At 40.1% G+C, this 24,618-nt stretch overlaps 1 protein-coding gene across 3 annotated transcripts in view; it reads right to left on the reverse strand.

Annotated features, from left to right (window-relative positions):
* Positions 1-24,618, reverse strand: part of smap1 (small ArfGAP 1) — a 225,258-nt gene that overhangs the window by 8,076 nt on the left and 192,564 nt on the right. For all 3 annotated transcript variants that reach the window (XM_072558021.1, XM_072558012.1, XM_072558002.1), the window contains 2 exons: positions 6,579-6,747; positions 394-707 (listed from right to left, as the gene is read on the reverse strand). In XM_072558021.1, coding sequence (XP_072414122.1) covers positions 394-707; positions 6,579-6,747 — 483 coding nt within the window. The remainder of the gene's footprint in view (positions 1-393; positions 708-6,578; positions 6,748-24,618) is intronic.

A 24,618-nucleotide genomic window follows, 5' to 3' on the forward strand; every position in this document is an offset into this window, starting at 1 on the left:
GTTTTTCATGGGATGTGGCTACCACTGGCAAAGTCAATATTTATTTCCAAGTAAGGATGGCAGATGTCCTTCCCTAAAGGACATTGGTGAACCAGATGAATTTAAGGCAAGACTAATATGAAATGAACATTTTCAGTTATAACCTTTGTGAAAATGATTAATGCACACCTCAGGCAGCTAGCTTCAAAAGCACCCTCCCGTGTAATATGGGCATCTTTTAATTGATACAGAAACATCACATGATTTACTGCAGTGGAGAAACAATGTCGCAAAGGTCTACAGAAGACACCAGTAAATTAACAAATTAGTGTCACATATTATTGAGAATCAATAATTCTGCTGTAAAAGGACTTCTTGCTCCTTTTGACTAAATCAATAAAGTGCTTCACTGACCTGTCTGAGATTCCACTGTGGTTGCGGGCTTTGTTGCACATTGTATGAATTTCCCACCATTCCTGCTTGGGGAGCCACCATATTCTCTGGAACTCGGACAGCACCAGTTTGCACATTACCCATAAATCCATTTGCCATTCCAATGCCAACCACCATCCCTGCTGGCTGGCCCACCATACCCACCGACTGCCCCATCATATTGCCCATCATGCCTGTAGGTGCCGGCATAGGTGCTCCAAGGTTAGGGAAATTTGGATAGCTGGCTGCAGGGTGAGAGACATATGACATCGAAGAAGGTGCCATGAAAACAGCAGCTGGAAAGAATAATGCAGTGAAATTACCAAGTGATATCAGGGCATTCTTCACAAAATGCAAATCAACTTCAGGCAGCTATAAAAACATAAATAATTTGTATAAGTCCAAATAACATGCTCTCCACGCTCTGATGCATTATGGCTGCACTTTGTAATGATCTTTAGGTTGTATACTGTAGAAGTAGATGTGGTGTACTTCACATCGTGTAGGGAGTAACATGTAAGCATGGATTGGTTAGCTAAGAGGAAGTAGAGATTATGCGCTTTTTGAGCAACATATAAAGCTTCTACAAATAATTCTGCAAATGCAAATTCACCCCACAGAAAACATTTACAAGGATTTTGCCAGGGTTGGACACTTTGAGTTATAGGGAGAGTCTGAATAGAACAAACAACAACAGTAGAGGAAGAAGCCCAAGATTATGCCAACACATTTTGCCCTTCCTACTAAAACTGCCTTCACTTACAGGATCCATATACTTCTATTTCCTTCCTATTCATGTTTTTATCCAGGTGCGTCTTGAATGCTGCTATTGTGCTTGCTTCCACCATCACCTATGGCAGCGCACTCCAGGCACTCACCACCCTTTGTGTAAAAAACTTGCCTTGCACATCGCTTTTAAACAAACCACCCTGAACCCCACACCTTGAACCTGTGTCCCCTTATAATTGACCCCTTCTCCCTGGGGGAAAAGCTTCATACTTTATACTCTATTCATGCCATTCATAATTGTATAAACTTCATCAGGTTACCCCTCAACCTCCCGCATTCCAGTGAAAACACTCCTTGTCTATCCAACCTTTCTTCACAGCAAAAATCGCCAGAACCAGGCACATTCCGGGCAACCTTTTCTGCAACCTTTTGAAAGCGTTTACATCCGTATGCTAGTGTGGTGACAAGAACTGTACGCAATATTCCAAGTACGGCCTAATTAAAGTTCTGTAAAACTGTAACATAACTAGTCTTTCCTTATACTCAATGCCCCTTCCAATGAAGGCAAGGATGTCACAAGCCTTTTTTCGTACCTCGTTTACCTGCACTGCCACATTCAGTGATCTATGGACCTGCACATCCAGTTTCCTCTGCATATCAATATTCCTACAGATTCTGCCATTCGCACTTGTTTTGACCTTCCAAATTTTCACTTGTACTTGACCTTCCAAAATGCATCACCTCACATTTGTCTGGATTAAACTCCAAGCCTCTAACGGATCTGTATCCTCTCACAATCCTTCTCGCTATTTGCAACATCACCAATCTTTGTATCTTTAAACTTTCTAATTAGACCAGCTACATTTCCCTCCAAATCACTTATGCGGACGACAAACAGCAGAGGTTTTAGCACTGATCCCTGTGGAACACCATTAGTCACAACCCTTCAGTCCGAAAAGCATCCTTCCACCGCTACCCTCTATCTCCTATGACTAAGCCAGTTCTGTATCCACCTTGCCACCTCACCCCCAATACCATGTAACTTTACCTTTAGTACCAGCCTGCCAGGAGGTTGCAGCTATTTTCCCTAGAGTGTCAGAGGGGTGAGAGGTGACTTATAGAAGTTTATAAAATCATGAGTGCTATCGATAGGGCAAATAGTGAAAGTCTTTTCCCAGGGTAGCAGAGTCTGAAACTAGAGGGCATAGGATTTAAGGTGAGAGAAAAGATACAAAAGGGATCTAAGGGGAAGCTTTTTTCATACTGAGGGTGATGCGTGTATGGAATGGACTGCCAGAGGAAGTGGTGGATGCTGGTACAATTACAATATCTAAAAGGCATCAGGATAGGTATATGAATAGGAAGCATTTAGAGGGATATGGGCCAAAGGCTGGCAAATGGGACTGGATTCATTTAGGATATCGGCATAGAATAGTTGGACCGAAGGGTCTGTTCCCATGACTCTATAAAATAGAAGACTGTTGGTCTAGCGAGGGCAAAGAGAAAAAGGAGAGTGAGGGGGGTAAAAATGGAAACAAATTGAGGGGTTTGGATTCTGAAAGGAAGGCAAAATTTGCATAACTGGATGGAGGAAGAATACAAATTACAGTTACATAAAGACATGATAGAAAATTGATAAATAGGATACAGATGGCGATAGTAGGAAGCAGTCTGAGGTTACATGATGGAAAGACAACTTAGGGAGGATTAAATCATCTGAAGCACCAATGAGTTGTTGTCCTGTGTTTGGAGACAAATGAAATCCAAAATTGTTTTGAGTATAGTTTTGGAGAGTTTTTGATGTATCTTTATAAAAATGAAGAGCCTGTAGGTGTTTAGACTCAATTGCAGGGCAGAAATTGTTGTAGGACACCACAAAATCCAAAAGCCTGCAACAGACAAGTTGAAAAATCAGCAGCAAAACACAACATCAGCAAAAAAATTGATGCCTCTCAAAGACAACAGTAGGGCAGTATACCAATCCAATTTACCTTATAGGTCGTAAAAGATCAACAAGTCAGAGTCTAGAGATAGGTCTTAGTTTGAACAATGCAAACCAGAGCAAAATCTTCAACTCGATATTGAATGGAGTCCAGGAATTTGAAACCTCCTATACAGTAACCATCTTGAATCATAGTACCTTAGGCTGAAGACAGCTGAAAGTTGTGAACCTAAGGGCTTCTAGACAATAAAAGAGCCAGGGCCATGTAGTTTGGCTTCTATCACTCATTTCTGAGAGAGTAAATAGGTGACCCCATCAGTGGCATCATTCTGTCCATTTTGCATCATGACAAATATTTTTACCAAATCTGGAAGTTCTCACTGATTATCTTGGAAGTGTACACAGTTGGTAAATGCAATACAGGTGATTGTCACATTTCACACTTAATGACCCACATATAAATTCATATTTTATATATAAATCTAGCAGATATAGGATTGTCTGACTACCAATGATTTTATCTTTTCTTGCTTCTAAGAGTCAGTGTGGACTTGTTGGGCCGAAGGGTCTGCTTCCACACTGTAGGGATCCTATGATTCTAAAAACACTGATTTGACTTTGATATGCAGGCAGTGTATATTGTTTTGTTAACAATCCCATAAATCAATTTGGTGAACCTCAATGCACTTCCAGTATAGTAAAAACATCCTTCCTCAGATAAGGGAGTCAAAACTGCATTTTCAATGCTCAGTTTCTTTTAGGAAAATTCAGCTTCCGGATGGGACATGTAAAGAGATCATCAGTTTAAAGAAGCTCATAAGCTGCAACATTCATTCACTGTCAACAGGAATTTTAACTCCAACTTTTCTCAATTCAGCTAATGCTAGGATTCATTGAATGCAGTATCATGAGGATCAGTCTTAAACATCAAGTAGTGAGTAGGGCTTTAAACACTTTATAGTGCATTGTTATCCAACTCTTTTTCTTGCCAAAGAATCAATGAGAAAGTCCATTATGAAGCTACCTCAAAATGTACATTTTTTCAAAACATTTCTCACCAGGTATTTTAGAATTTAAACAAAATATTGAAAGAGACTAAACTTACTGAATTATCTTGTGCACTGTTGGAGTTAGATATATAACTAGTTATTTGTCAATTCTAGAGTGAATCAAAGGATTTCATTCCATGTAATCATTCCTTTATAACAGATTGGGGGTGTGAGAGATAGGTTATACTCCTTGCCACACCTCTTCATCAGATTACAAGGTAAGATGCTCCTATTTGGGTGTTTTGGTTTTAATCATCAGAGGGATGTCAATCTCACCTTTGTAACACCATCATTTTACTCCTTATATACTGGTAAAACATCTATGGGTTTTTTCCTTTATCTTCGTGCCCTGTCTTTGATTTCCTTATTTCTTTTTTTAAACTCTATCCCTTTCTTTCTGTACTCTTCTAGGCTATTTGCAATGTTGACTACCATAAGCTTTTTGTTAAAAAAATAATTTTTCCCTGTATTTTAACCCTGGGGATCTAGATTTGGCAGTATCATTCTTATTTGTTGGCAAGGACACATCGACTTTGTAAGGGTCTCACTATTTAGTCCCTCCCGCTATTTTACCAGTGATTTATCCTTCAGTAGTCTTCTCCAGTCCATCTCAGACAAATCACTTAATTTTGTAAAATTTGCTTTTGCCTAATTTAAAACTTTTACTCCTGATTTATCTCTGTCCTTTACCATAATAATAATAAATATAACCAAACTGTAATTGCTATCCTCAATATGGTCGTCACTATCACTTCATTCACTTGCTCATCTTCATTTACTGAAACGAAATACAGAATTACATTTCTTCTCATTGGGCTTGTCACAGATGGTTTAAAAAAAATTCTGGATGTAGTGCATGAAACCTCACTCTCTCTGCTTCTTATATAGTTTGTAACCCAGTTGATATTGGGATGGTTAAAGTCTCCTATTATTATTGCCCATTTATAAGCGCAATTTGTCAACACACATGTTCTAGCTCACTATTTGGGGCTCTGCAGTATATTCCAAGAAATGTGACTGTCTTATTTATTTCTACGCTCAACCCCATAAAGCATCACTTGTTAACCCATTCCCTTCTCACAACTCAATACTGCTATCCCCCCCTCTTTTTCATCATCAATTCTATCCTGCTTAAAAACTCTATTTCCAGGGATATTGCACTGTCAACTTTGCCCTTCCTTTAACCAAATTTTGTTATAGTAACAACAACATGCTGCTATGTGTCTGTGCCCTTAGTTCATCTGCCTTGTTTGTTACACTCCTTGCATTAAAATATAAACAGCTCAATTTCTTTTGCTGGATGCTTTTTAATCCTTGTTTCTTTTGTCTTCCTGAGTCACATTTGCCAACTAACATTTTATCTCCCGTAACTTGATCTTAATCTGACCCATTTAAGCCTTCACCTTGGTTCCCAATCCCCTGCCATACTAATTTAAAACCTCCCCAACGGAACTTGCAAAAGCTCCTGTGGCTTCAGGAACAATCTGGAGATGACTACCTTTCAGGTGCTCTTTATTTAGTTCTCAGACCCCTAAGTTATCTGCCTGCAGAACCTCTTTCTACCTGCATTATTGTCACTGATATGGAGTACAAATTGTGGCTATTTACCCTTACCCCCCACCCCCACAGCACTCTTGACCCCAGTACTATCCTGAACACAACTGCAGCCTAGAAACCTACATCTGCCACTACCCAGATGATGCAACACTGAGCACTGGTTAGGGAACAAGGTACAATGGAGCTCCTGTGTACCTGCCTGAACCTCCTTGCAAGTTTGGCAGTCAACTATTTCCCTCAGCACCTGAGATGCAGGGTAACCATCTCTAGAAACATGCTATTCACAAAATTCTCATTTGTTTCATTCTGTCACACTGATCATGGTAGTGGTACAGGGTGTCATTGAAGCTCCAACTCCAAAGCTCAAACAGCTCCAATCAATCAACAAGATATGAACATGTGGCTGTCCAGGGCAGCATCCCTAATTACCCAGAGGACAGTTAAACATCAATCACATTACTGTAGGCCAGTCGAGGGGAGGATGGCAGATTTCCTATCTTAAAGGACATCAGAGTTTGGTTTTTACAACAATCCACAATATTCACATGGTCACCATTATGCCAGCCTTTTATTGCAGATTTTTATTGAATTCAAATGTTTCAAACCCACGGCCTAAAAGATTAATCTGAGATTATGGATTATTCATCTAGCCATATTACTACAATGCCATCACCGTCCTATAAAGAATCAAGTGTAAGCATTACTTAAACTATTATAACAACGCTCCTGTAATGGAGGATACTCAACATTGAAAGAATTACAGCAATACTCCTTTAAGGTACTGGTATGACAAGTTAGAATTCACCATAAAATTAACCATCCTGTTTCTTGTGAACTCAAAAAGCACCACTGGTCAATGCTTAATACATTGAACCATGCCAATACATTACCTGGAGTGCCTTGTTGTTGTTGCATTGTTCCTGTACCATACAGAGATAAGATAGAATCCTTGGACAGTGGCTTCTTAGCAGAGTCCTCTGATTTTGTAGTTGGCTCAGTGAAAAGATCTAGATCTGCTGGTGCAGATAAGGCTCCTCCTGTCGGTTTTGTGGAAATGGGCTGTGAAGAGAATGTCAAAAGCTGCAATGATATAGTCACAGACAGATGCCCTTATCCAATGTCACACAGGAAGGCTGAAGAACATATACCTAAAACATTTTCCAGGATCCCCTTGAGCTGTTGTCAATTTCTCAACAGATAGATGCTGCATTTCTTAAATTAGAACATTACAGCGTAGTACAAGCCCTTCGGCCCTCGATGTAGTGCCAACTTATGACTTTACGACTCTATAACCAATCTGAAGCCCATCTAACCTACACTGTTCCATTCTTGTCCATATGCCTACCCAATGACCATATAAATGCCCTTAAAATTGGCAAGTTTACTACTGTTACAGTCAGTGCATTCCACGCCCCTACTACAGAGTAAAGAAACTACTTCTGACATCTGTCCTATATCTATCACCCTTCAATTTAAAGCTATGTCCCCTCGTGCTAGCCATCGCCATCCGAGGAAAAAGGCTCTCTGTCCAACTATCTAACCCTCCGATTATCTTGTGTCTCAAGTCACCTCTAAACCTCCTTCTCTCTAACGAAAACAGCCTGAAGTCCCTCAGCCTTGCTTCATAAGACCTTCCCTCCATAATCAGGCAACATTCTACTAAGTCTTCTCAGCTTCCACAGCCTTCCTATAATGCAGTGACCAGAACTGTACGTAATACTCCAAACGTGGCTGCACCAGAGTTTTGTATAGCTGCAGCATGATCTCGTGGTTCCGAAATTCAATCCCTCTACCAATAAAAGCTAACATACTGTATGCCTATTTAATAACCCTATCAACCTGGGTGGCAACTTTTAAGGATCTACGTACCTGGATACAGATCTCTTGGCTCATCTACACTATCAAGAATCTTGACATTAGCTCAGGACTCTGCATTCCTGTTACTCCTTCAAAATTGAATCATCTCATACTTATCCACATTAAACTCCATTTGCCACCTCTCAATGCAGCTCTGTAGCTTATCTATGTCTCTCTCTAACCTACAACATCCTTCGAAACTCTCCACAACTCTGACCTTAGTGTCATCCGCAACTCTCCACATAATGAGATCTATTTAGGAATGGGGTCAAGAAATCTGGCAGCATTAAAATATACTGCCACTACTACTACTCTTTTTCAAAAAAACATCAAAATTCAAATGTGGTTATAATAAGGAGGAATTTGTAGGAAATATCCTTAGCTAATAAAGCTATAGCCCGGATGGATAGTCTGTGCATAACATTAACTGGAACACCAGTAGTGTGCACATTCTCTCCACTTATTGGAACATGAATATTTATATAAAAGTGTTTGTGGATACTACTAAATCTCTAAAGTAATCACAAACACTACTACACTACAGATGGTGCTGACAGTCAACAATAACAGACCATTTGTAAATTCTGGATATTATAGCTATGAGGATAAGTTGCTGAAAATGAATTCTATTTTTATGCATTTTCTGTTTTTGTTATTCGAATTGTTCATTGAATGCATTTAAATTATTGCTGTGGATTTGGAATCTTCTACAGCAAATTGACCTAAAGCAGTATTACCTTATTAGGGTCGCATAAAAACAATTTTTATTTCACAAATTGTTGTTCAAAAAGTTATGGATAGGAGACTTGACTAAGTACAAATCATGACAACCCTCATGTACCACATTAAAAAAGGTGAAAGTTTAAGCAATAATCAAGTGAATTTCACCATGAACTGGATAATTTATTCATCAGTCAGACACGGTGGCACAGTGGTTAGCACTGCTGCCTCACAGCGCCAAAGAAGGGTTCAATTCCCGCCTCGGGCAACTGTCTGTGTGGAGTTTGCACATTCTCCCAGTGTCTGCGTGGGTTTCCTCCGGGTGCTCCGGTTTCCTCCCACAGTCCAAAAATGTGCAGGATAGGTGAATTGGCCATACTAAATCGCCCATAGTGTCAGGTGAAGGGGTAAGTGTCAGGGTCTGAGTGGGTTGCTCTTCGGAGGGTTGGTGTGGACTTGTTGGGCCGAAGGGCCTGTTTCCACACGAAGTAATCTAATCTAATCTAATCAAGGGCTTTGATGCAGCAGCAGTGTCCCTATCACAGAGGGTCAGAAGGCCAAGGTTCAAGTCCCACCTGCTCCAGAGAGGAGTGTTAATATTTCAGTACATGTTGATTATAAAATATCTAAATCTATCAGCCAAGGGCTTTTGCGGTGTAGTAATAATGTCCCTATCTCTGAACCAGATGGCCCTAGTCCAAGTCCCACCTAGTCTACAGGTGTATAAAAGGATCTCTGAACAGGTTGATTATAAAATAAATAGATCAGCCAAGAAAATCAATTCTCTCAAGTGTACCAAACACTTCAAACAATTCCAGAACAAATATTGTAACTAATTTGAAGAAAAATCGTCATTTTTTAATGGCTCTCATCATATTTTCAACATACTAACCCTCAGTACATAACAAATGCCATTCCCACACCTGACACATGGGAATATTTTAAAGGGCAGTTGATCAAAGTTCTAGCCCAGCATGTTCCTGCAAGGATGAAAGATAAGTATGGCACGATTCTGGAACCTTCGATGACAAGTTATTGAAAGTTTCGTCAAAATAGAAAAAGGTTTAAAAAGCTGAAGTCAAAGAAGGTTCTTGAAGAATGCAAAGCAAGCAGAACAAAAAGAAGAAATTAGGAGGGCTAAAAGAAGGCCACAAGATGTCCTTATTAAGAGGAATGCCAAAGGTATTTTACACATATTAGGGGCAAGAGGCTAATTGCAAAAGGGTAGGTCCACTTAAAAACAATGGAGAGAATTTACGCAAGTAGCCAGAGGGAGTGTGAGAGATCCTTACAGAGTACTTTGCATCAGTATTCACCTAGGAGAGTAAAATTCAAGAGGGTTATGTTTCTATTCTGGGGCACGTCAATATTAAGATTGGGTGTCTTGAAAAACATTAAAGTAGTTAAGCCTGATAAGATCTATCCCAGGATACTGGAAGAGATTGCTGGGGCCTTGACAGAGATCTTTGTATCCTTTTTACCCATAGATGATGTCCCAGAAGACTGTAAAATAACCAAAGTTGTTCTTTTGTTTCAGAAAGAATTTAAGAAACGACAGGCTAGTGAGCATTACATCAGTGGTCAGAAAATAATGGAAGATTTTTAGGGTCAGGATTTTCTCACATTTGGCAAAGAACCGACTTATAAGGAATAGTCACAGCATGGCTTCCTGCATATTTAAGGCTGAAGTAGAGAGAGAGATTCGTGATCAGTCAGGGAATCAAAGGATACAAGGAAATGACAGGAAAGTGGACATGAGGAATTCCAGATCAGCCACAATTGAATGGTGATGAAAGTTTAACAGGGTGAAAAGGCCTACTCCTATTTCTATTTTTTTATGGTGTTACTTGCATTGGTGGGAACCTTCGACTGCTGACCATCCATAGCTGGGACAGAGCTAAAATAAATACGTGGAAAAATGGTGAACAGCACATGTGTATATTTCGAGATGTCAAGAGTAGAAAGGGATGTGCTAGTTGCAAAAACTGCCAAAATAATTTCAAATGACATGATGCAAACTGAACTAGATACCTTGCTCATTTAAGACAGAAAACACCTCCACTACAGCATCAAGGTAAATACATAAATGCTAGTTAGAGAAAATTTTGAAGATCAGCTGTCATTTCCAAGTAAGGAGTTACTGACTTTTAACATGGAAAAGCATAACTAGAGTTTATCCATTAAACAAACATAAGTAGTTCACCTCACAAGCAACAGTTCTCGGTCTTTTGGAGGATAAAGCTACAGTACTCCTTTTACCTGATGCCACCAATTTGATAGGATTCAAACTGTGGAAGTAAAAAACAGCACATTTGCAAACTAATTTACATAACAGTATCATATTTTCAAATACGTGAAGATAAACATTAAGCTTCCAGTAAGAATCCTTTCGAGAAGAATCCAGCAGCCTGATCTGATGTGATTAACATAAAAATGCCCCTTATTCAAACAGTAGCCCCCAAGTCAGCCATTTTCTAAATAATCAAAATATTCAGTCAAGCCAAATTATTTGTGAAGCTTTATCTTCACGTTTTAGGATATGTAAATCATCAAAAACAACAGGGAAATATTGGAAATACCTCAATTCAAACCAATTTAACTTCAGTTATACAGATCTCCAGCTTCTGCAGTTCCTTGTTTTAGTTTAGTTCAACTTTGATGGTGGGAAACAATTCAGTCAAATGGTGAAATATGTGCTCATGAATAACAGACAGCTTGGATTTCTTAAGGGAAAACCATGCTTAACGGGCTTGGAATTTTTTGCAGAGATAGCAGAGTGGGTTGAAAGACCCAAGATACAGGAGCACAAGTAAGCCATTTAGCCTATCCAGTCTGCTGGATAGGGTTATAGGGATAAGGCAGGAACAGGATACTGATTGAGGATGATCATCATAATGAATGGTGGTGCTGGTTCAAAGGGCAGAATGGTCTACTCCTGCACCTATTGTCTATTGCTCTGCCCTTCAATGAGGATTAGCAGATCAGCAAGGATCTCCAGTCCATATTCCTTTTTTTTCATCCATAAGGGCTGATTCCCTCACTGATTGAAAGACTATTGATCTCAGCCTTGAATGCACATAATGACCCAGCCTCAACAGCCCTCTGTAGTAAATAACTCCACAGATTCACTACCCTCATAGAACAGATTCTCATCTTTGCCTTAAATGCATAACCAATTATTCTGAAATTATACCCTCTGGTCCTAGACTCTCACAAGGGAAACAACTTCTTTACATCTATCCTGTCAGGTTCACGAAGAATCTTGTGCGTTCAATAAGGTCTCCTCTCATTCTTCTAAATTCCAGTTAGCACAAGCCCAACCTGCTCAGCCTCTTCTCATAAAATAATCCTTACATCTTTCTTCAGATAAGGACCTAATTCTGTTCACAGCATTCTAGCTGTGGTCTGATTAGTGCCTTGTATAGTTTTATCAAAACTTCCCTACTTTCATACACCATTCCTTTTAAAATCAAGGCCAACATTCAATCTGACTTTCCTAGTACCCAATGAACTTGGATGTTGTTTTTTTGAGATTCATGGACATGGGTGCCCAAATTCTCTGTTCTATAGTCTTTCACAATTTAAGAGTTCAATTTCTCGACTTTCCAGCCAAAGCGTATTATTTCAAATTTTCCCATAACCTATCTTATATCCCTCAGTCATTGTCACCACTTTCTTTCCTAACTATTTTTGTCATCTGTAGACTCCGTCTTTAGTCTTTAGCCACATTAGTTTCACCAACACCTTTTCAGTAGTGACAGTTATTTCCTCCCCTCCTTTTGCCCTTTGCTTATTTTGCAATTTTGTAATTGATGTGAAGGCTGTCAATGTAATATACAAGGACCTCCAAAAGGTGTTTGATACAGTATCACACAACACACTTGTGCACAAAGTTAGAGCTCAGAATAAAAAGAACCGTAACATGGATACTAAACAGGCTAAGTAACAGGGGACAGAGAATTAGTTAATGGATGTTATTTTTTGTGTTGGAGGAAGAATTATAGGGAGTCTCCTCAGGGAGATCTGTTTTTTCTGATATGTATGAATGAGCTGGACCTTGGTGTGTATTACACAATTTTGAAGTTTACAAGGCAGTAACAAACTGATGAAGTGGGATGATAAAGTTCAATGTGTAGAAGCATAAGGTAGAAGGAACTTGAAGAAACTATAAAATAATGGGTACATCCACAGGGTGTGCAGGGCCAGAGAGATCTTAGTGCACATGTGCAGCAGTCATTAAATGTAGCAGGTAGAGATTATAAGAAGGAAGTTTTCTAATTACATAGAACGCTGATCTGGGCGCCACATTTTCAAAAATATGTGAATGCACCAGAGACAGTGCAGATTACGAGAATGAGATTTCTCATTCTGGAATGAGAAACTGATAACTTCAGTTACAAATATAGATTGGAGAAGTTTGAACGTTTTCCCTTGCTGATAAACATGAGAGGATATTGATACAAGTTTTCCAAGTCCTGCAGAGACAGAGAGAAACTGTCCCCACTTGTAAAACTTAACGAGTTTGTAAAAGAAGCAAAAGCAATGTGAGAAAAAGCTTCTTCACACAGTGAGCAGCTAAGGCAGGAATGCACTGCCTGATAGTCTAATGGAAGCAGTTCAGAAGGCATTGTATGATTACTTTAAAAGAAATGAGCTGGAGTACAGAAAAAAGGCAGGAGAAAGGCAGTAATTATAGAGTTCATTCAAAGAGTTGTGGAAATGGGCTGAATGGCCTCTCCTTCTGCACCATAATAATTCTGTGAATTCACTGTACTGTAAAGAGCTTTAAACAATGCTTAAAAAAAGGTGTGGACTGCAGATGCTGGGGAATTAGAGTCAAAGGTTGTGTCACTGGAAAAAACACAGGTCGGGCAGCATCCGAGGAGCAGGAGACTCGACGTTTCGCGCAAGGATGAAGGGCTTATTCCTGAAGCATAGATGCTCCTGCTCCTCAGATGCTGCCTAACCTGCTGTACTTTTTCCTGCTAAAAAAAAAGAGACAAGTAGTCAAAGATTTTTGCTTCACACCTATCGTGACTACTGCACAAGAAATAGACTTGAAAAGAAAAACAATTTAGACTCAAGAGTCATAAACTAGCCAGTCCAGGGAAGGACAATAAATTTCCTTCCCTAAAGGATATTAATCCAGCAAATTGGTACGTCTGACAATAGATATTGGTTTCATGGATGAAATTAGAGTATAGGAGGAAGCTAGCTAGGAATTTGAAAATAGATACAAAGGATGAGAACATTCAAAGTGAATGTAAGACCATGAGAGTGCGCGAACGGGGAGCCCACAGTTGATGAAGAAATGGTAGATAAACTTGACCACTATTTTTATTTTTGTCTTCACTATAGAAGGCACAAAGCCAATAGAATAATTGCTGTAAAATTGGAAAAGAAAAAGGAGAGGGGCATTCACTGGGGAAGCGGTACTTAATAAACTGGAGAAGTTGAGATCTGACAAGTCTCTGGTTCTACATGGATTTCATCCTAGGATCTTAAAAGAGATAGCTAAAGAGGTAATAGATGCATTGGTATTAATTTTTCAGAATTTCATGAATTCATGAAAGGTTCCATCAGACTAGAAAAGACCAAATAATAACCCCTGTATTCAAATAAGTAGGAAGACAGAAAACAAGAAATTATAGTCTGACACTTGTCATGGGGAAGGTGTTAGGATTGATAATTTAAGAGGTTATAGATGTATATCTTTTCCCATGTGGCAAAACCAAAGGTAACGGAGAAGGTCAGTGTGGCTTTGCAAAGAGGAATCATGTTTGACCAATTTATTGGAGGTCTTTGAAGGAGTAACATGCACTTGTGCTGTGAATAAAAGACAGCTAACAGACTTAGTTCTTGAATTTCCAGAAGATACTTGACAAAATGTCAGATCAAAGATTATCGTGGAAAGTAAAAGCTCTTTGTCTGGGAATGCATCATCATTATTAGCTGGCAAAAAAAAAGTACGCGCAAATAGATCGTTATCTATTGACAGAATGTGACATATGGATTCCTGCAGTGGTATCAGCATTTTAAAGTTTATATCAGTAATGTGCATGTGCGAAGGCTTGGTAGCTAAGTATGTAGACCACACAAAGGCAGGTGGGAAAGTATCTTGCAAAGATGACAAAAGGAGTTTGTAGGTGGACATAAACAGGTTGAGTTGGAAAACATCTTGCAGATGGAGTACAAAGTTACAAGTTGTACACCTTGGCAGGAAAAATGAAAACAGAATGACTGTGGAAGCCCAAGGTGCAAAATGATTTGTGTTGTACTGCATGCATCATATAAGGTTAGTTTGCATAGCCAGCATGTAATCATGGTGACAAATATAATACTATCCTTTATTATGAAAGGAATTGAGCAAAAAAAAGGATGCTATGCTTCAGCTTTATAGGATGCTTAGAATATTTTGATTTCATCCTTTAAAGAAGGTTTAACTACACTGGAGGTGGTTAAGGGAAGAGTTACAATACTGATAACTGGAATGTGTGGTTTCTCTTATGAGAATAAGTTGGACAGACCTCAGAAGGTGGTGAAGACAGGGTCTCTGAATATTTTTGGTATACTGTCAGGCAGGGGGACATACACATTAGTGATCTGAACAAAGGAACGGGGGCATTTTGTTCAGGTTGCAGATGACACAGAGATAGTTGGATGTGGGCCTGGTGTTGAGGAAGCAAAGTGGCTGCAGAAGGACTTGGATGGGCTAGGAAAGAATGCGCAAAGAGATGGCTATGGAATACAAAGTGGGAAAGGTATGAGGTTAAGCACTTGGGAAGAAAAAGCCATAGACTATTTTTTAAATGTGAAAAGGCTTTAGAAATCTGAAGCACAAAGGGACTGAGCAGTCCTAGTTCAGGATTCTCTTAACATTAACATTAAGGTTCAGTGGACAGTTAAGAAGAAATTTGCAATGTTAACATTCATTTCAAGCAGGCTAGAATACAACAGCAATGTACTGCTGAGAGTGTATAAGACTGTGGACAAAATGTATTTGGAATACAGAGAAGAGTTTTGGGCCTCGAAAGAAGACTGTGCTGCCCTGGAAGGGGATCCAGAGGAGATGTACAAGAATGATCCCAGGATGAAGACCTTATCATACGAGGAGCAGTTGAGTTTAGAAGGCTGAAGGGGGATCTGATTGAAACTTACCAGGCACGGACAGAGTGGAGGTGGAGAAAATGTTTTCACTCATAGGAGAGTTTAGAACATGAGATGTGAGGGGACAACACTTTAGAACTTCGATTAGGAGGGGTTTTTTTTTTTAAAAGGTAGAAGGTAGTTGATCTGTGGAACTCATTGCTACAGCGGGCTGTGGAGGACAAATCATTGAGTGCATTTGAGAGAGCGAGAGCTAGGTTTAGAAAAACATCAGCCATGATCGAATGGCACAGCAGACTCAATGGTCTGAATGACCTAATTCTGCACCTATACCTTATGATCTTATGGACTGAAGGTTAGCAGGGGTAGATAGAAATGTGAAATTTGAAACAAACAGATAAGCCACAATCTTACTGAATGACAAAACAGGCTTGGGGGCCAAAAAGTCAAATTCCGTTCAAATTGTGTGTGTCATCGTCACGAGTTTTATTTCCAGATTTAAAATTTAACTCTACTAGCTGCTACGATGAACTGGATTCCATGTCCTGAGTATTAAACTGGTCTGCTGGATCATGAGACCAATGATATTCGTACTCTTGATACAGTCTCCTTGGGAACTCAATTTGCCTTCCTACTTCCCTTTACACTTTTCAGGCGTTTGCAGATCATAAATTGAAATTAGAACCTTTTATCACATTATCATAAAGTTGCGTAGTTGCAAAGTAACAGGTTACTTTCTTAAAACAGAGACCATTTAAAAACAATCAACAAAACACAGCCAACTCCAGAGGAGAGGCACCTTGCAATTAAGTGGCACAATTTCAAGAGCAGGTACCTTGTAGACAATGGATTCCAAAGGAAAGTTATCAATCTACAGTATACAATTGTCTTTCCATATTTTCAGATCAAAGACAAATTGTTTCTCATTCTCAGACTTACAACTGTCCCAGAAGATTTCTTTGCTAAACTGCAGCATGCAAGAGGCACCAATTTTTCATCATCTCAGGAAAACTCATCCACCATTGTTGAAGTTATTTGTACTGCAGGACAATTTGCTTTCCTTCAATGTAGGTGCAAAAGCAAGTAACAAAAGTACAATTGTATTGAACAAAACATCAGTGTAAACGGAGCACTCAATTTACAATACTGTGGTTCTCAGTAACAGACAGGCTTGTCTTAAAGATGGTGATTCAATTATTGCTTTACTAAAAATATAAATTTTAGAACAGAGTTGCTTTCTTTCATCCTTATGTTCATCTTTTTTATTTTTTCATCTTCAACTTCCCCCTTAATGTTGCACACTTATTGTGAAGACAGTTGCCAGCAGCCCTCCAATGTAGTCATAGTACTCATAGAAATAGTCTTCAGATGATTAAGACAATCAGTGGTGTGACACAAATGAGCCTCTTCTGCAAAATAAATACATATATTTTCCATAAAGGGTCATTAGACAGCATTTACTGGACATCAAGAATCCTGGTTGATTTTGGCACAATCGAGGCCTGGGATGTAAATTATAGTCCTATGGTTGTTCCAGCAAAGATCAAATAACATCATCTCCAAATACATATTCCTCTCCTCTTCTCTGGGATGAGTGAAGGGACCAGTGTTTCCCAGAGACACTGGTCCCTGCGAAGGGACCAGTGTCTCTGGGAAACTAGAGTCCAATCCTCCAACCAACTTTCCATTACAAGAATAGCAGGTGTTCAGGGGGTTAGGTTTGGGAGAAAGATACAAATTAGACCTGTTTTCTCTTGAGGTTAAAAGGTTTGAGGGTGATCTGGTCGAATTCTTCAAAATATTAGTGGGTAAAAACAGGGTAGATGAAGATAAACGATTTCCACTGGCTGGGGTTTCTAGAACTACGGGGTATAGTCTGAGAATTAGGGCCAGACGATTCAGGAGAGACGTTTATGGAAGAGTGTGGTGCTGAAAGACCACAGCCAGTCAGGGAGCATCCGAGGTGCAGGAAAATCAACGTTTCGAGCATAAGCTCTTTATCAGGAATGAATGGGTGGCTCAAGGGAGCTGAGAGATAAATTGGGGTTGGGGGGGGGTGAAAACGGAGGTGTTGGAAGGTAGCTGGGAATGCAATAGGTAGATAAAGGTGGGGGTGATAGGTCAGAGGAGGGTGGAGTAGATAGCTAGGAAGGAAGATGGACAGATAGGACAGTTTGAGAGGGCAGTGCCAAATTGGAAGGTTGGATCTGGGTGGTGGTAGGGTATGGAGGGGATGAATACATTCCTAGATGTACCACAGAAACCCGTAACCGTGGAGAGGAGCGAACCCATTCATCTTAATAGCAAATGTACCTTCCCAGCAGTCTCCTTGTTCCTTGTTATGCAATGATCACTATAATATGTTCCAGCCGCGTTCAACAGCGGGTAACTGAAACTGCGCAAAATGATTCCACGGATACGGGGGGGAGAGGGGGGTCACTCTGTATTGCAAAAATCTTACCCATACAATACTTACAATCACAAGCGAACCCTTTTACGTGGACTTGTCTGAGGTTCAACAGCATAGATAGCAGGTGATCAGGGTGTTCTCCCAACCCCCATGCCAATCAGACAGAGAGTTCCATTGCAATCTACTATTGATCACATGGCCAAATTTCAGCAGCATTTTCTACTGGGTATGCATATCCTCTTGTGAAAAAGCAAGAGAACTAGATTGGCTGCTAACCAAATCAATCATCTCACACAAAATGCAGTACTAATATCTGAATTTACCAAGATTATTTCCACCAATGCTGTCAGAATTGTTAAAACCATTTTTAAAAAATGACCATGTTTCAACTATGTCAGCAGACAATAAGCTTGGATCATTCAATTTGAAGGAGCACCATATAATCTAAAGCAAAATATTCTGAATTAATTCTAATATAAATATTTGGAAAAATGGTGGAGGGAGAAGGGAGGAAGAGATTATTTGGCTGTAGAGAGTAAGACAGTAGGTAAATACTATGATAAATACAAGTTTCTTTCAGAAAATAACCTTCAGTAGCATACTGTATGCAATGTGTTTATTTCATGCCATTCAAAGCTAGGTAAAGTCTTGTCTTAGTTTGCAGTGATGCCATTATAAACAAAGCCCACATTAAATCCCAGGTTATAGAATCAGAGTCCTACAGCATGGAGAAAGGCCCTTTGGCCAAAACTAGTCCATGCTGACCAAACGTCCATCCACACTAACTCCATATCACTGCTGTTGGCCCACATCCTTCTAAACCTTTCCTATCCATGTACTTGTACAACTACTTTTTAAATGTTGTTAATGTACCCACCTCAACAACTTCCGTTGACAACTTATTCTGTATATGTACCACCCTCTGGGTAAACAAGTTGACCCTGAGGTTCCCTTTTATTCTTTCCCCTCTAACCTTATACTGATGTCCTCTAGTCCTCGATTCCCCAACCCCGTGAGAACGAGTGAGTGTGCATTCATCCTATCCATTTCTCTCACGATCTTATACATTTCTATAAGATCCCCCCTCAGTCTCCTATGCTTGAAATAAAAAAGTCCTAGCTTGCCCAATCTTTCCCTATAACTCATATCATTGAGTCCTGGCAACATCCTCGCAAATGTCCTCTGCATTCTTTCCAGTTTACTAACATTCTTCCTATAGCAAGGTGACCAAAACTGAACACAATACTCCTAATGTGGTCTCACCAACCTCCTGCACAATTGTAACATAACTTCTCAACTTCTATACTCAATCCTCTGACTAGTGTGCTTCTTCACTGTCCTGTCTACCTGTGACTCCACTTTCAGAGAACCATGCATCTGAACTCCAAGGTCCCTCTGTTCCACTACATTCCTGCAAGTCTCCCCAACTTCCCTGCATATTTGTTCCTCTAATTCCTATTGACTATTTGGGGACATATAGTACAATCCCAATGATGTCACAATCCTCTTATTTCTTAGCTCCACCCCCAAAGCTCACTGGATGATCCTTCAGGTATTTCATCTCTGATTACTGCTGTGATACTTGCCTTAATCAAAAACACAATCCCCCCTCCCATCTTTCCACAACCTCTACCCCCACACATCAAGCTACCAGTCCTGTCCCTCCCTCGGCCATATTTCTGTAATGGCTATGTTATCCCAGTCCCATGTACTGAACCACACCTGGAGTTCATCGGCCTTACCTGGTATTGCAATGGATGCAATTTAATCCAACAGGCATTCCTTGCTCTCTATCATGTTTCAGCCTGACCTGTCTCTTCAACTTACTATTTCTGATTACTGTTATCTCCATTAGCATCACATTTGCCTCCCTGCTGTTGAGGATCCCACTTCCCAGCCAATCTAGTTTAATCCTCCCTTGTAGCACTAGCAAACCTGGCTGCCAAGTTATGAAAAAAAGGTATGAAAATAGTTAGATAGAAAATAAACAACTAGCCATCTACTAGAAACTGAAAGAAGCAGGTACTGTTCTGCAAGGTACCTGAACAAAGCCTCAGTTAGTAGTTTTACAAGGTGACCAACAAGAAAATAAGGAGGTTGTGCAGGGACTCTGTGGTCATCTCTGTCCAAAACAGACATACTGTTATGGATAATGCTGGGAGAGATGGCTCAACGGGGCAAAGTGGCATCAGCCAGGTTCATAGTAGTGTGGCTGGCTCTGCTACACAGAAGGGCAATGCTATAATGATAGGGGATTCAATTGTAACAGGAGTAGATAAGTATTTTTGGGGTCACAAACAAGTGTCCAGGATGATATGTTGCCTCCCTGGTGCAAAGAACAGGAAGTCTTGAAGCAGGACATTCAGGAGGCCAGCATGTAGGTATCAATGATACAGGCAAAATAACAATGGGCTGAGGTCCTAAAGCTGAACAAGGATTTGAACTAAAATGTAGGACCTCGAAAGGTAGTAATCTCTGGAATTTTGTTTTATACAGTTAGAATATGTGGGCATCACCAGCCAAGGCAGCATTTATTGCCCACCCCTAAATGTTGGGAGTCAATCACATTACTGTGGGTCTGGAGTCATGTGTAGACAAGGCCAGGTGAGGATGGCCATTTTCTTCCCTAAAAGGAGATTAGTGAACCAGATGGGTTTTTCCTGACATTCAGCTTTTTGTCATGGAGGGATTCGAACTCAAGTCTCCAGATTAACAGAAGAGCAATAACACTATTAGGCCATCACCTCATTTAGTGCTATCACTACCATGTGCTAGTCAGAATAGGAATGGCAGGATAGATAAGATGAATACATGATTTGAGGGGCAGTGCAAGAGGGAGGGATTCAAATTCCTGGGTCATTGGAACTGGTTCTGGGGGAGGTGAGGCTAGTACAAGCCAGACAGTCTGCACTAGGCAGGGCCAGAACCAATGTGCTGGGGTGGGGATTGTTTGCTCAGACCGCATTGGTTCCAATGGAGGAATTTGGAGGGAAGTAATGTGGGGACAGAAACAAAAAGTGGGAAGGAGGAAAGTGAAAGACAGAGAAAGCAAAAAAAGAAAATAATAAAGGGCCACATTACACCATGATAGTGTGACCAAGCATGGGAACTCAACATCTGGATATTTAATTTTCAGGAAGATAGACGGAAAAGGTGGTGGTTAGGGAGGAGATTGAAACAATAGTAAAGGGAGGACATTAGCCTGGATGATGTGGGATATGTATGGGTGGAGCTGCAGAACACTAAAAGGGAAAAAATTGTTAGTGGGAATTGTGTAGACCACCCAACAGTTGTCGTGAGGTTGGGGATGGCATCAAACAGGAAATTCAATAGGTCTAGGAACCAACTAGAGTGCAGGCCATGGTAGACTGGGTATTGTGTAATGAGAGAGGATTAATTAGCAACGCTGTGGTTTGAGGTCCTTTAAGGAATAGTGACTATAATGTGGTAGACTTCTACATTAAGATGAACAATGACAGTTAAATCTGAAACTAGGGTTCTGAACTTTGAAAAAACAAACTTTGATGGTATAAGGCATGCATTGGCTAGAATAAGCTGGTCAAGGAAATTTATGGGGTTGATGTTGGATAGCCAATCATTGACATGTAAAGAACACATGGATAAACTTCAATAACTGTACATCCCTATCTGGCATAAGACTAAAACAGGGAAGGTGGCTCAACCATGACTAAAAAGGGAAATCAAAGCCCAAGAGGCGGCATATAAATTGGCCAGAAAAAGCAGCAAACCTGAGGACTGGGAGAAATTTAAAATCCAGCAGAGAACAAAGGGTTTCAATCAGAATGGCAAAACAGGAAATGAAGGTAAGCCTGCAGAAAACAAAAACTGACTGCAAAAGCTTCTATAGTTATGTGAAGAGAAAAAGACTGGTGAAGAAAAACGTCGGTCCCTTACAGTTAAAATCAGGAGTCTTCATAATGGATAACAAACAGATAGCAGGCCAGTTGAACAAATAATTTGGATCTGTCTTCACTGAGGACACAAATAACCTTCCCTAAATGCTGAGGGACAGAGGGTCAAGCACGAAGGAGGAACTGAAGGAAATCTTTATTAGCCAGGAAATGGTACTAGGGAAATTGATGAGATTAAAACTTGATAAGTCTCCAAGGCCTGAAGTGGCCCTGGAAATAGTGCATGCATTGGTGATCATTTTTCAGCATTCTGTACAGAGAGAAAATGTCAGTTTGACCTGACATCGGTGGTAGAGAAATTGCTGGAGTCACTTAATAAGGGTATAATAACTGAGCATTTGGAAAGTAGTGACAGGATTGGTCCAAGTCAGCATGGAATCACTAATGAAAAATCATGCTTGACAAATTCTGTAATTTTCTGAGTATGTATCCAGTACGTTAGACATGGGTGAATCAATGGGTGTTGTGCATCTGGACTTTCAAAGGCTTTTGTCAAGGTTCCACACAAGAGATTAGTAAGGAAAATTAAAGGTCATTGTATCGGAGGTAATGAATTGATGAAGATAGAGAACTGGTTGGCAGACAGTAAGCAGATAGTGGAATAAACGGGTTCTTTTCAGAGTGGCAGGCAGCAACAAGTGAGGTACAGCAGGGTTCAATACTGGGACTCCAGCTGTACACAATACACATTAACAATTTGGATAATGAAATTGAATGTAATATCTCCAAATTGGCAGATAACACTAAGCTGGGCGGCAGTGTGTAAAGTGACAACGATGTTAAGAGGCTGCAGGTTGATTTGGACAGGTTGGCTGAGTGGGCAAACACTTGGCAATTGCAAAATAATGTGGATAAACAGGAGTCAAAAACAGGAAGGCAAATTATTATCTAAATGGAGACAGTTCAGGAAAAGGTGAAGTGCAATGAGGCCTGGGTGTCATAGTGGAATAGTTGCTAAATAGTTCCTGGCATGCAGTGAGGAAAGCTGCTGGCCTTCATAATGACAGGATTTGAGTACAGGAGTGGGATGTTTGCTGCATTTATACAGGGCCTTGGTGAAGCCACATCTTGAGTATTGTGTGCAGTTTTCATAGAATTACAGAATCCCTAGTGTGGAAACAGGCCATTTGGCCCAACAAATCCACACCAAGCCTTCGAAGAGTATCCCATCCAGACCCATTCCCCTACCCTAACACTTTTCCTGACTAAAGCACCTAACCTACATACCCCTGAACACTATGGACAACTTCCCATGGCTAATTCACCTTATCTTTCGATTGAGAGAGGAAACCAGAGCACGCAGAGGAAAAACACAGAGAGAATATGCAAATTCCACACAGATAGTCGTCTGAGCCTGGAAGTGAACCCAGGTCCCTGGTGCTGTAATACAGCAGTGCTAACAACTGAGCCACTGTACCACCTAATCTGAGTAAAGATATGCTTGCTACTGAGGGAGTCCAGTTAAGATCCCCACACTGATTCATGGGATGGCAGTACTGACATACGAAGAAAGATTGGATCAACTGGGCTTGTACTCACCGGAATTTGGAAGAATGGGAGAGGATCACATAGGAACATACAACATCCTGATAGGACTGGACAGGCGAGATGGGGGAAAAGAACAGTCCTGATATTGGGGAAGTTCAGAACTAGGCGCCACAGTCTAAGATTAAACAGTAAGACATTCAGGACTGAGATGAGCAAGCATTCCTTCACTCAGAATTGTGAACCTATGGAAGTCACCACCACAGAAAGCTGTAGGGACCAGATCATTAGATATATTCAAGAGGAAGCTGGATGTGTCCCTTGCGGTTAAAGGGATCAAGGGGTACGGACGGAAAGTGGGAGTGGCATGATCACATTGAATGGTGATGCAGGCTCAAAAGGGCCAAAAGACCTACTCCTGTACCTATTTTCTATGTTCACTCGCCAAGAACACAAAAAAAAATTACAATTAATAATATTATCAATAATGATAAAATGTACATCACTTTCTTTTACAAAAATGAACATTTGCACATTTTCAAATTTACACAAGCTTCTATATTTATCATAATTGATGTTGCCAATGTCATTAATGGACTATCTTTATTTTGTATGTGCATCCTTTGTCCTACTACGCCTGCTAATCTCTGTTCCCCAAGTATACGAGGTCATAACTACTTGTTTGCTATTGAGCTAGTTTGAGTCTGGTTTTAAGTTTCCTGGAAATGATAAAATGGAATCTTTCTTCTGGAATCAAACGTATTAATATTGCCCATTGTTGGAAACCTACTTGAGATCCTGAATGGTTTCACTGTGAATTCCTAACCCATTACTGAAGAAGGGCTTATGCCCGAAACGTCGATGCTCCTGCTCCTTGGATGCTGCCTGACCTGCTGCGCTTTTCCAGCAACATATTTTTCATCCCATAACTGAATGGCAACGGTTATTAAAAAAAACTTTTAAAGGTACTGGAAAACGATTGTCACAGGTTGTACAATATTTTTAAGGTGGCAACATTTGCTATTTAGCAAACTTACTGAACGCTGCAAGACAATTCACATGTTCTCATTTTCATAAACTATTTAAACTGCAAAATTACTTCTTTGAAACTCATATGGTCTGAAGAACTGATGCGTACAATTACAACATTTAAAAGAAATTAACAGGCACATAAATAGAAAAGGTTTAGATGAATTTTGGCCAAATGCAGGCAAATGGGACTAGCTAAGTTTGGGAAACCTGATCAGCATGGATGAGCTGACTGAATGGTCTGTTTCTGTCTGTGTGACTGTATACAGAACAGGATACTCTCAGATTTACCTACAATTGACCTGCAATTCCTTTCAGAGAAATTCAAAGTCTCATTCTCCTGAACAGTGGCTAATAATTCATGATAAATGCACATGTGGATGATGGGGA

The sequence above is a fragment of the Chiloscyllium punctatum genome, chromosome 3 (genome assembly GCF_047496795.1).
Source record: "Chiloscyllium punctatum isolate Juve2018m chromosome 3, sChiPun1.3, whole genome shotgun sequence".
NCBI classification, from domain to species: Eukaryota; Metazoa; Chordata; class Chondrichthyes; order Orectolobiformes; family Hemiscylliidae; genus Chiloscyllium; species Chiloscyllium punctatum.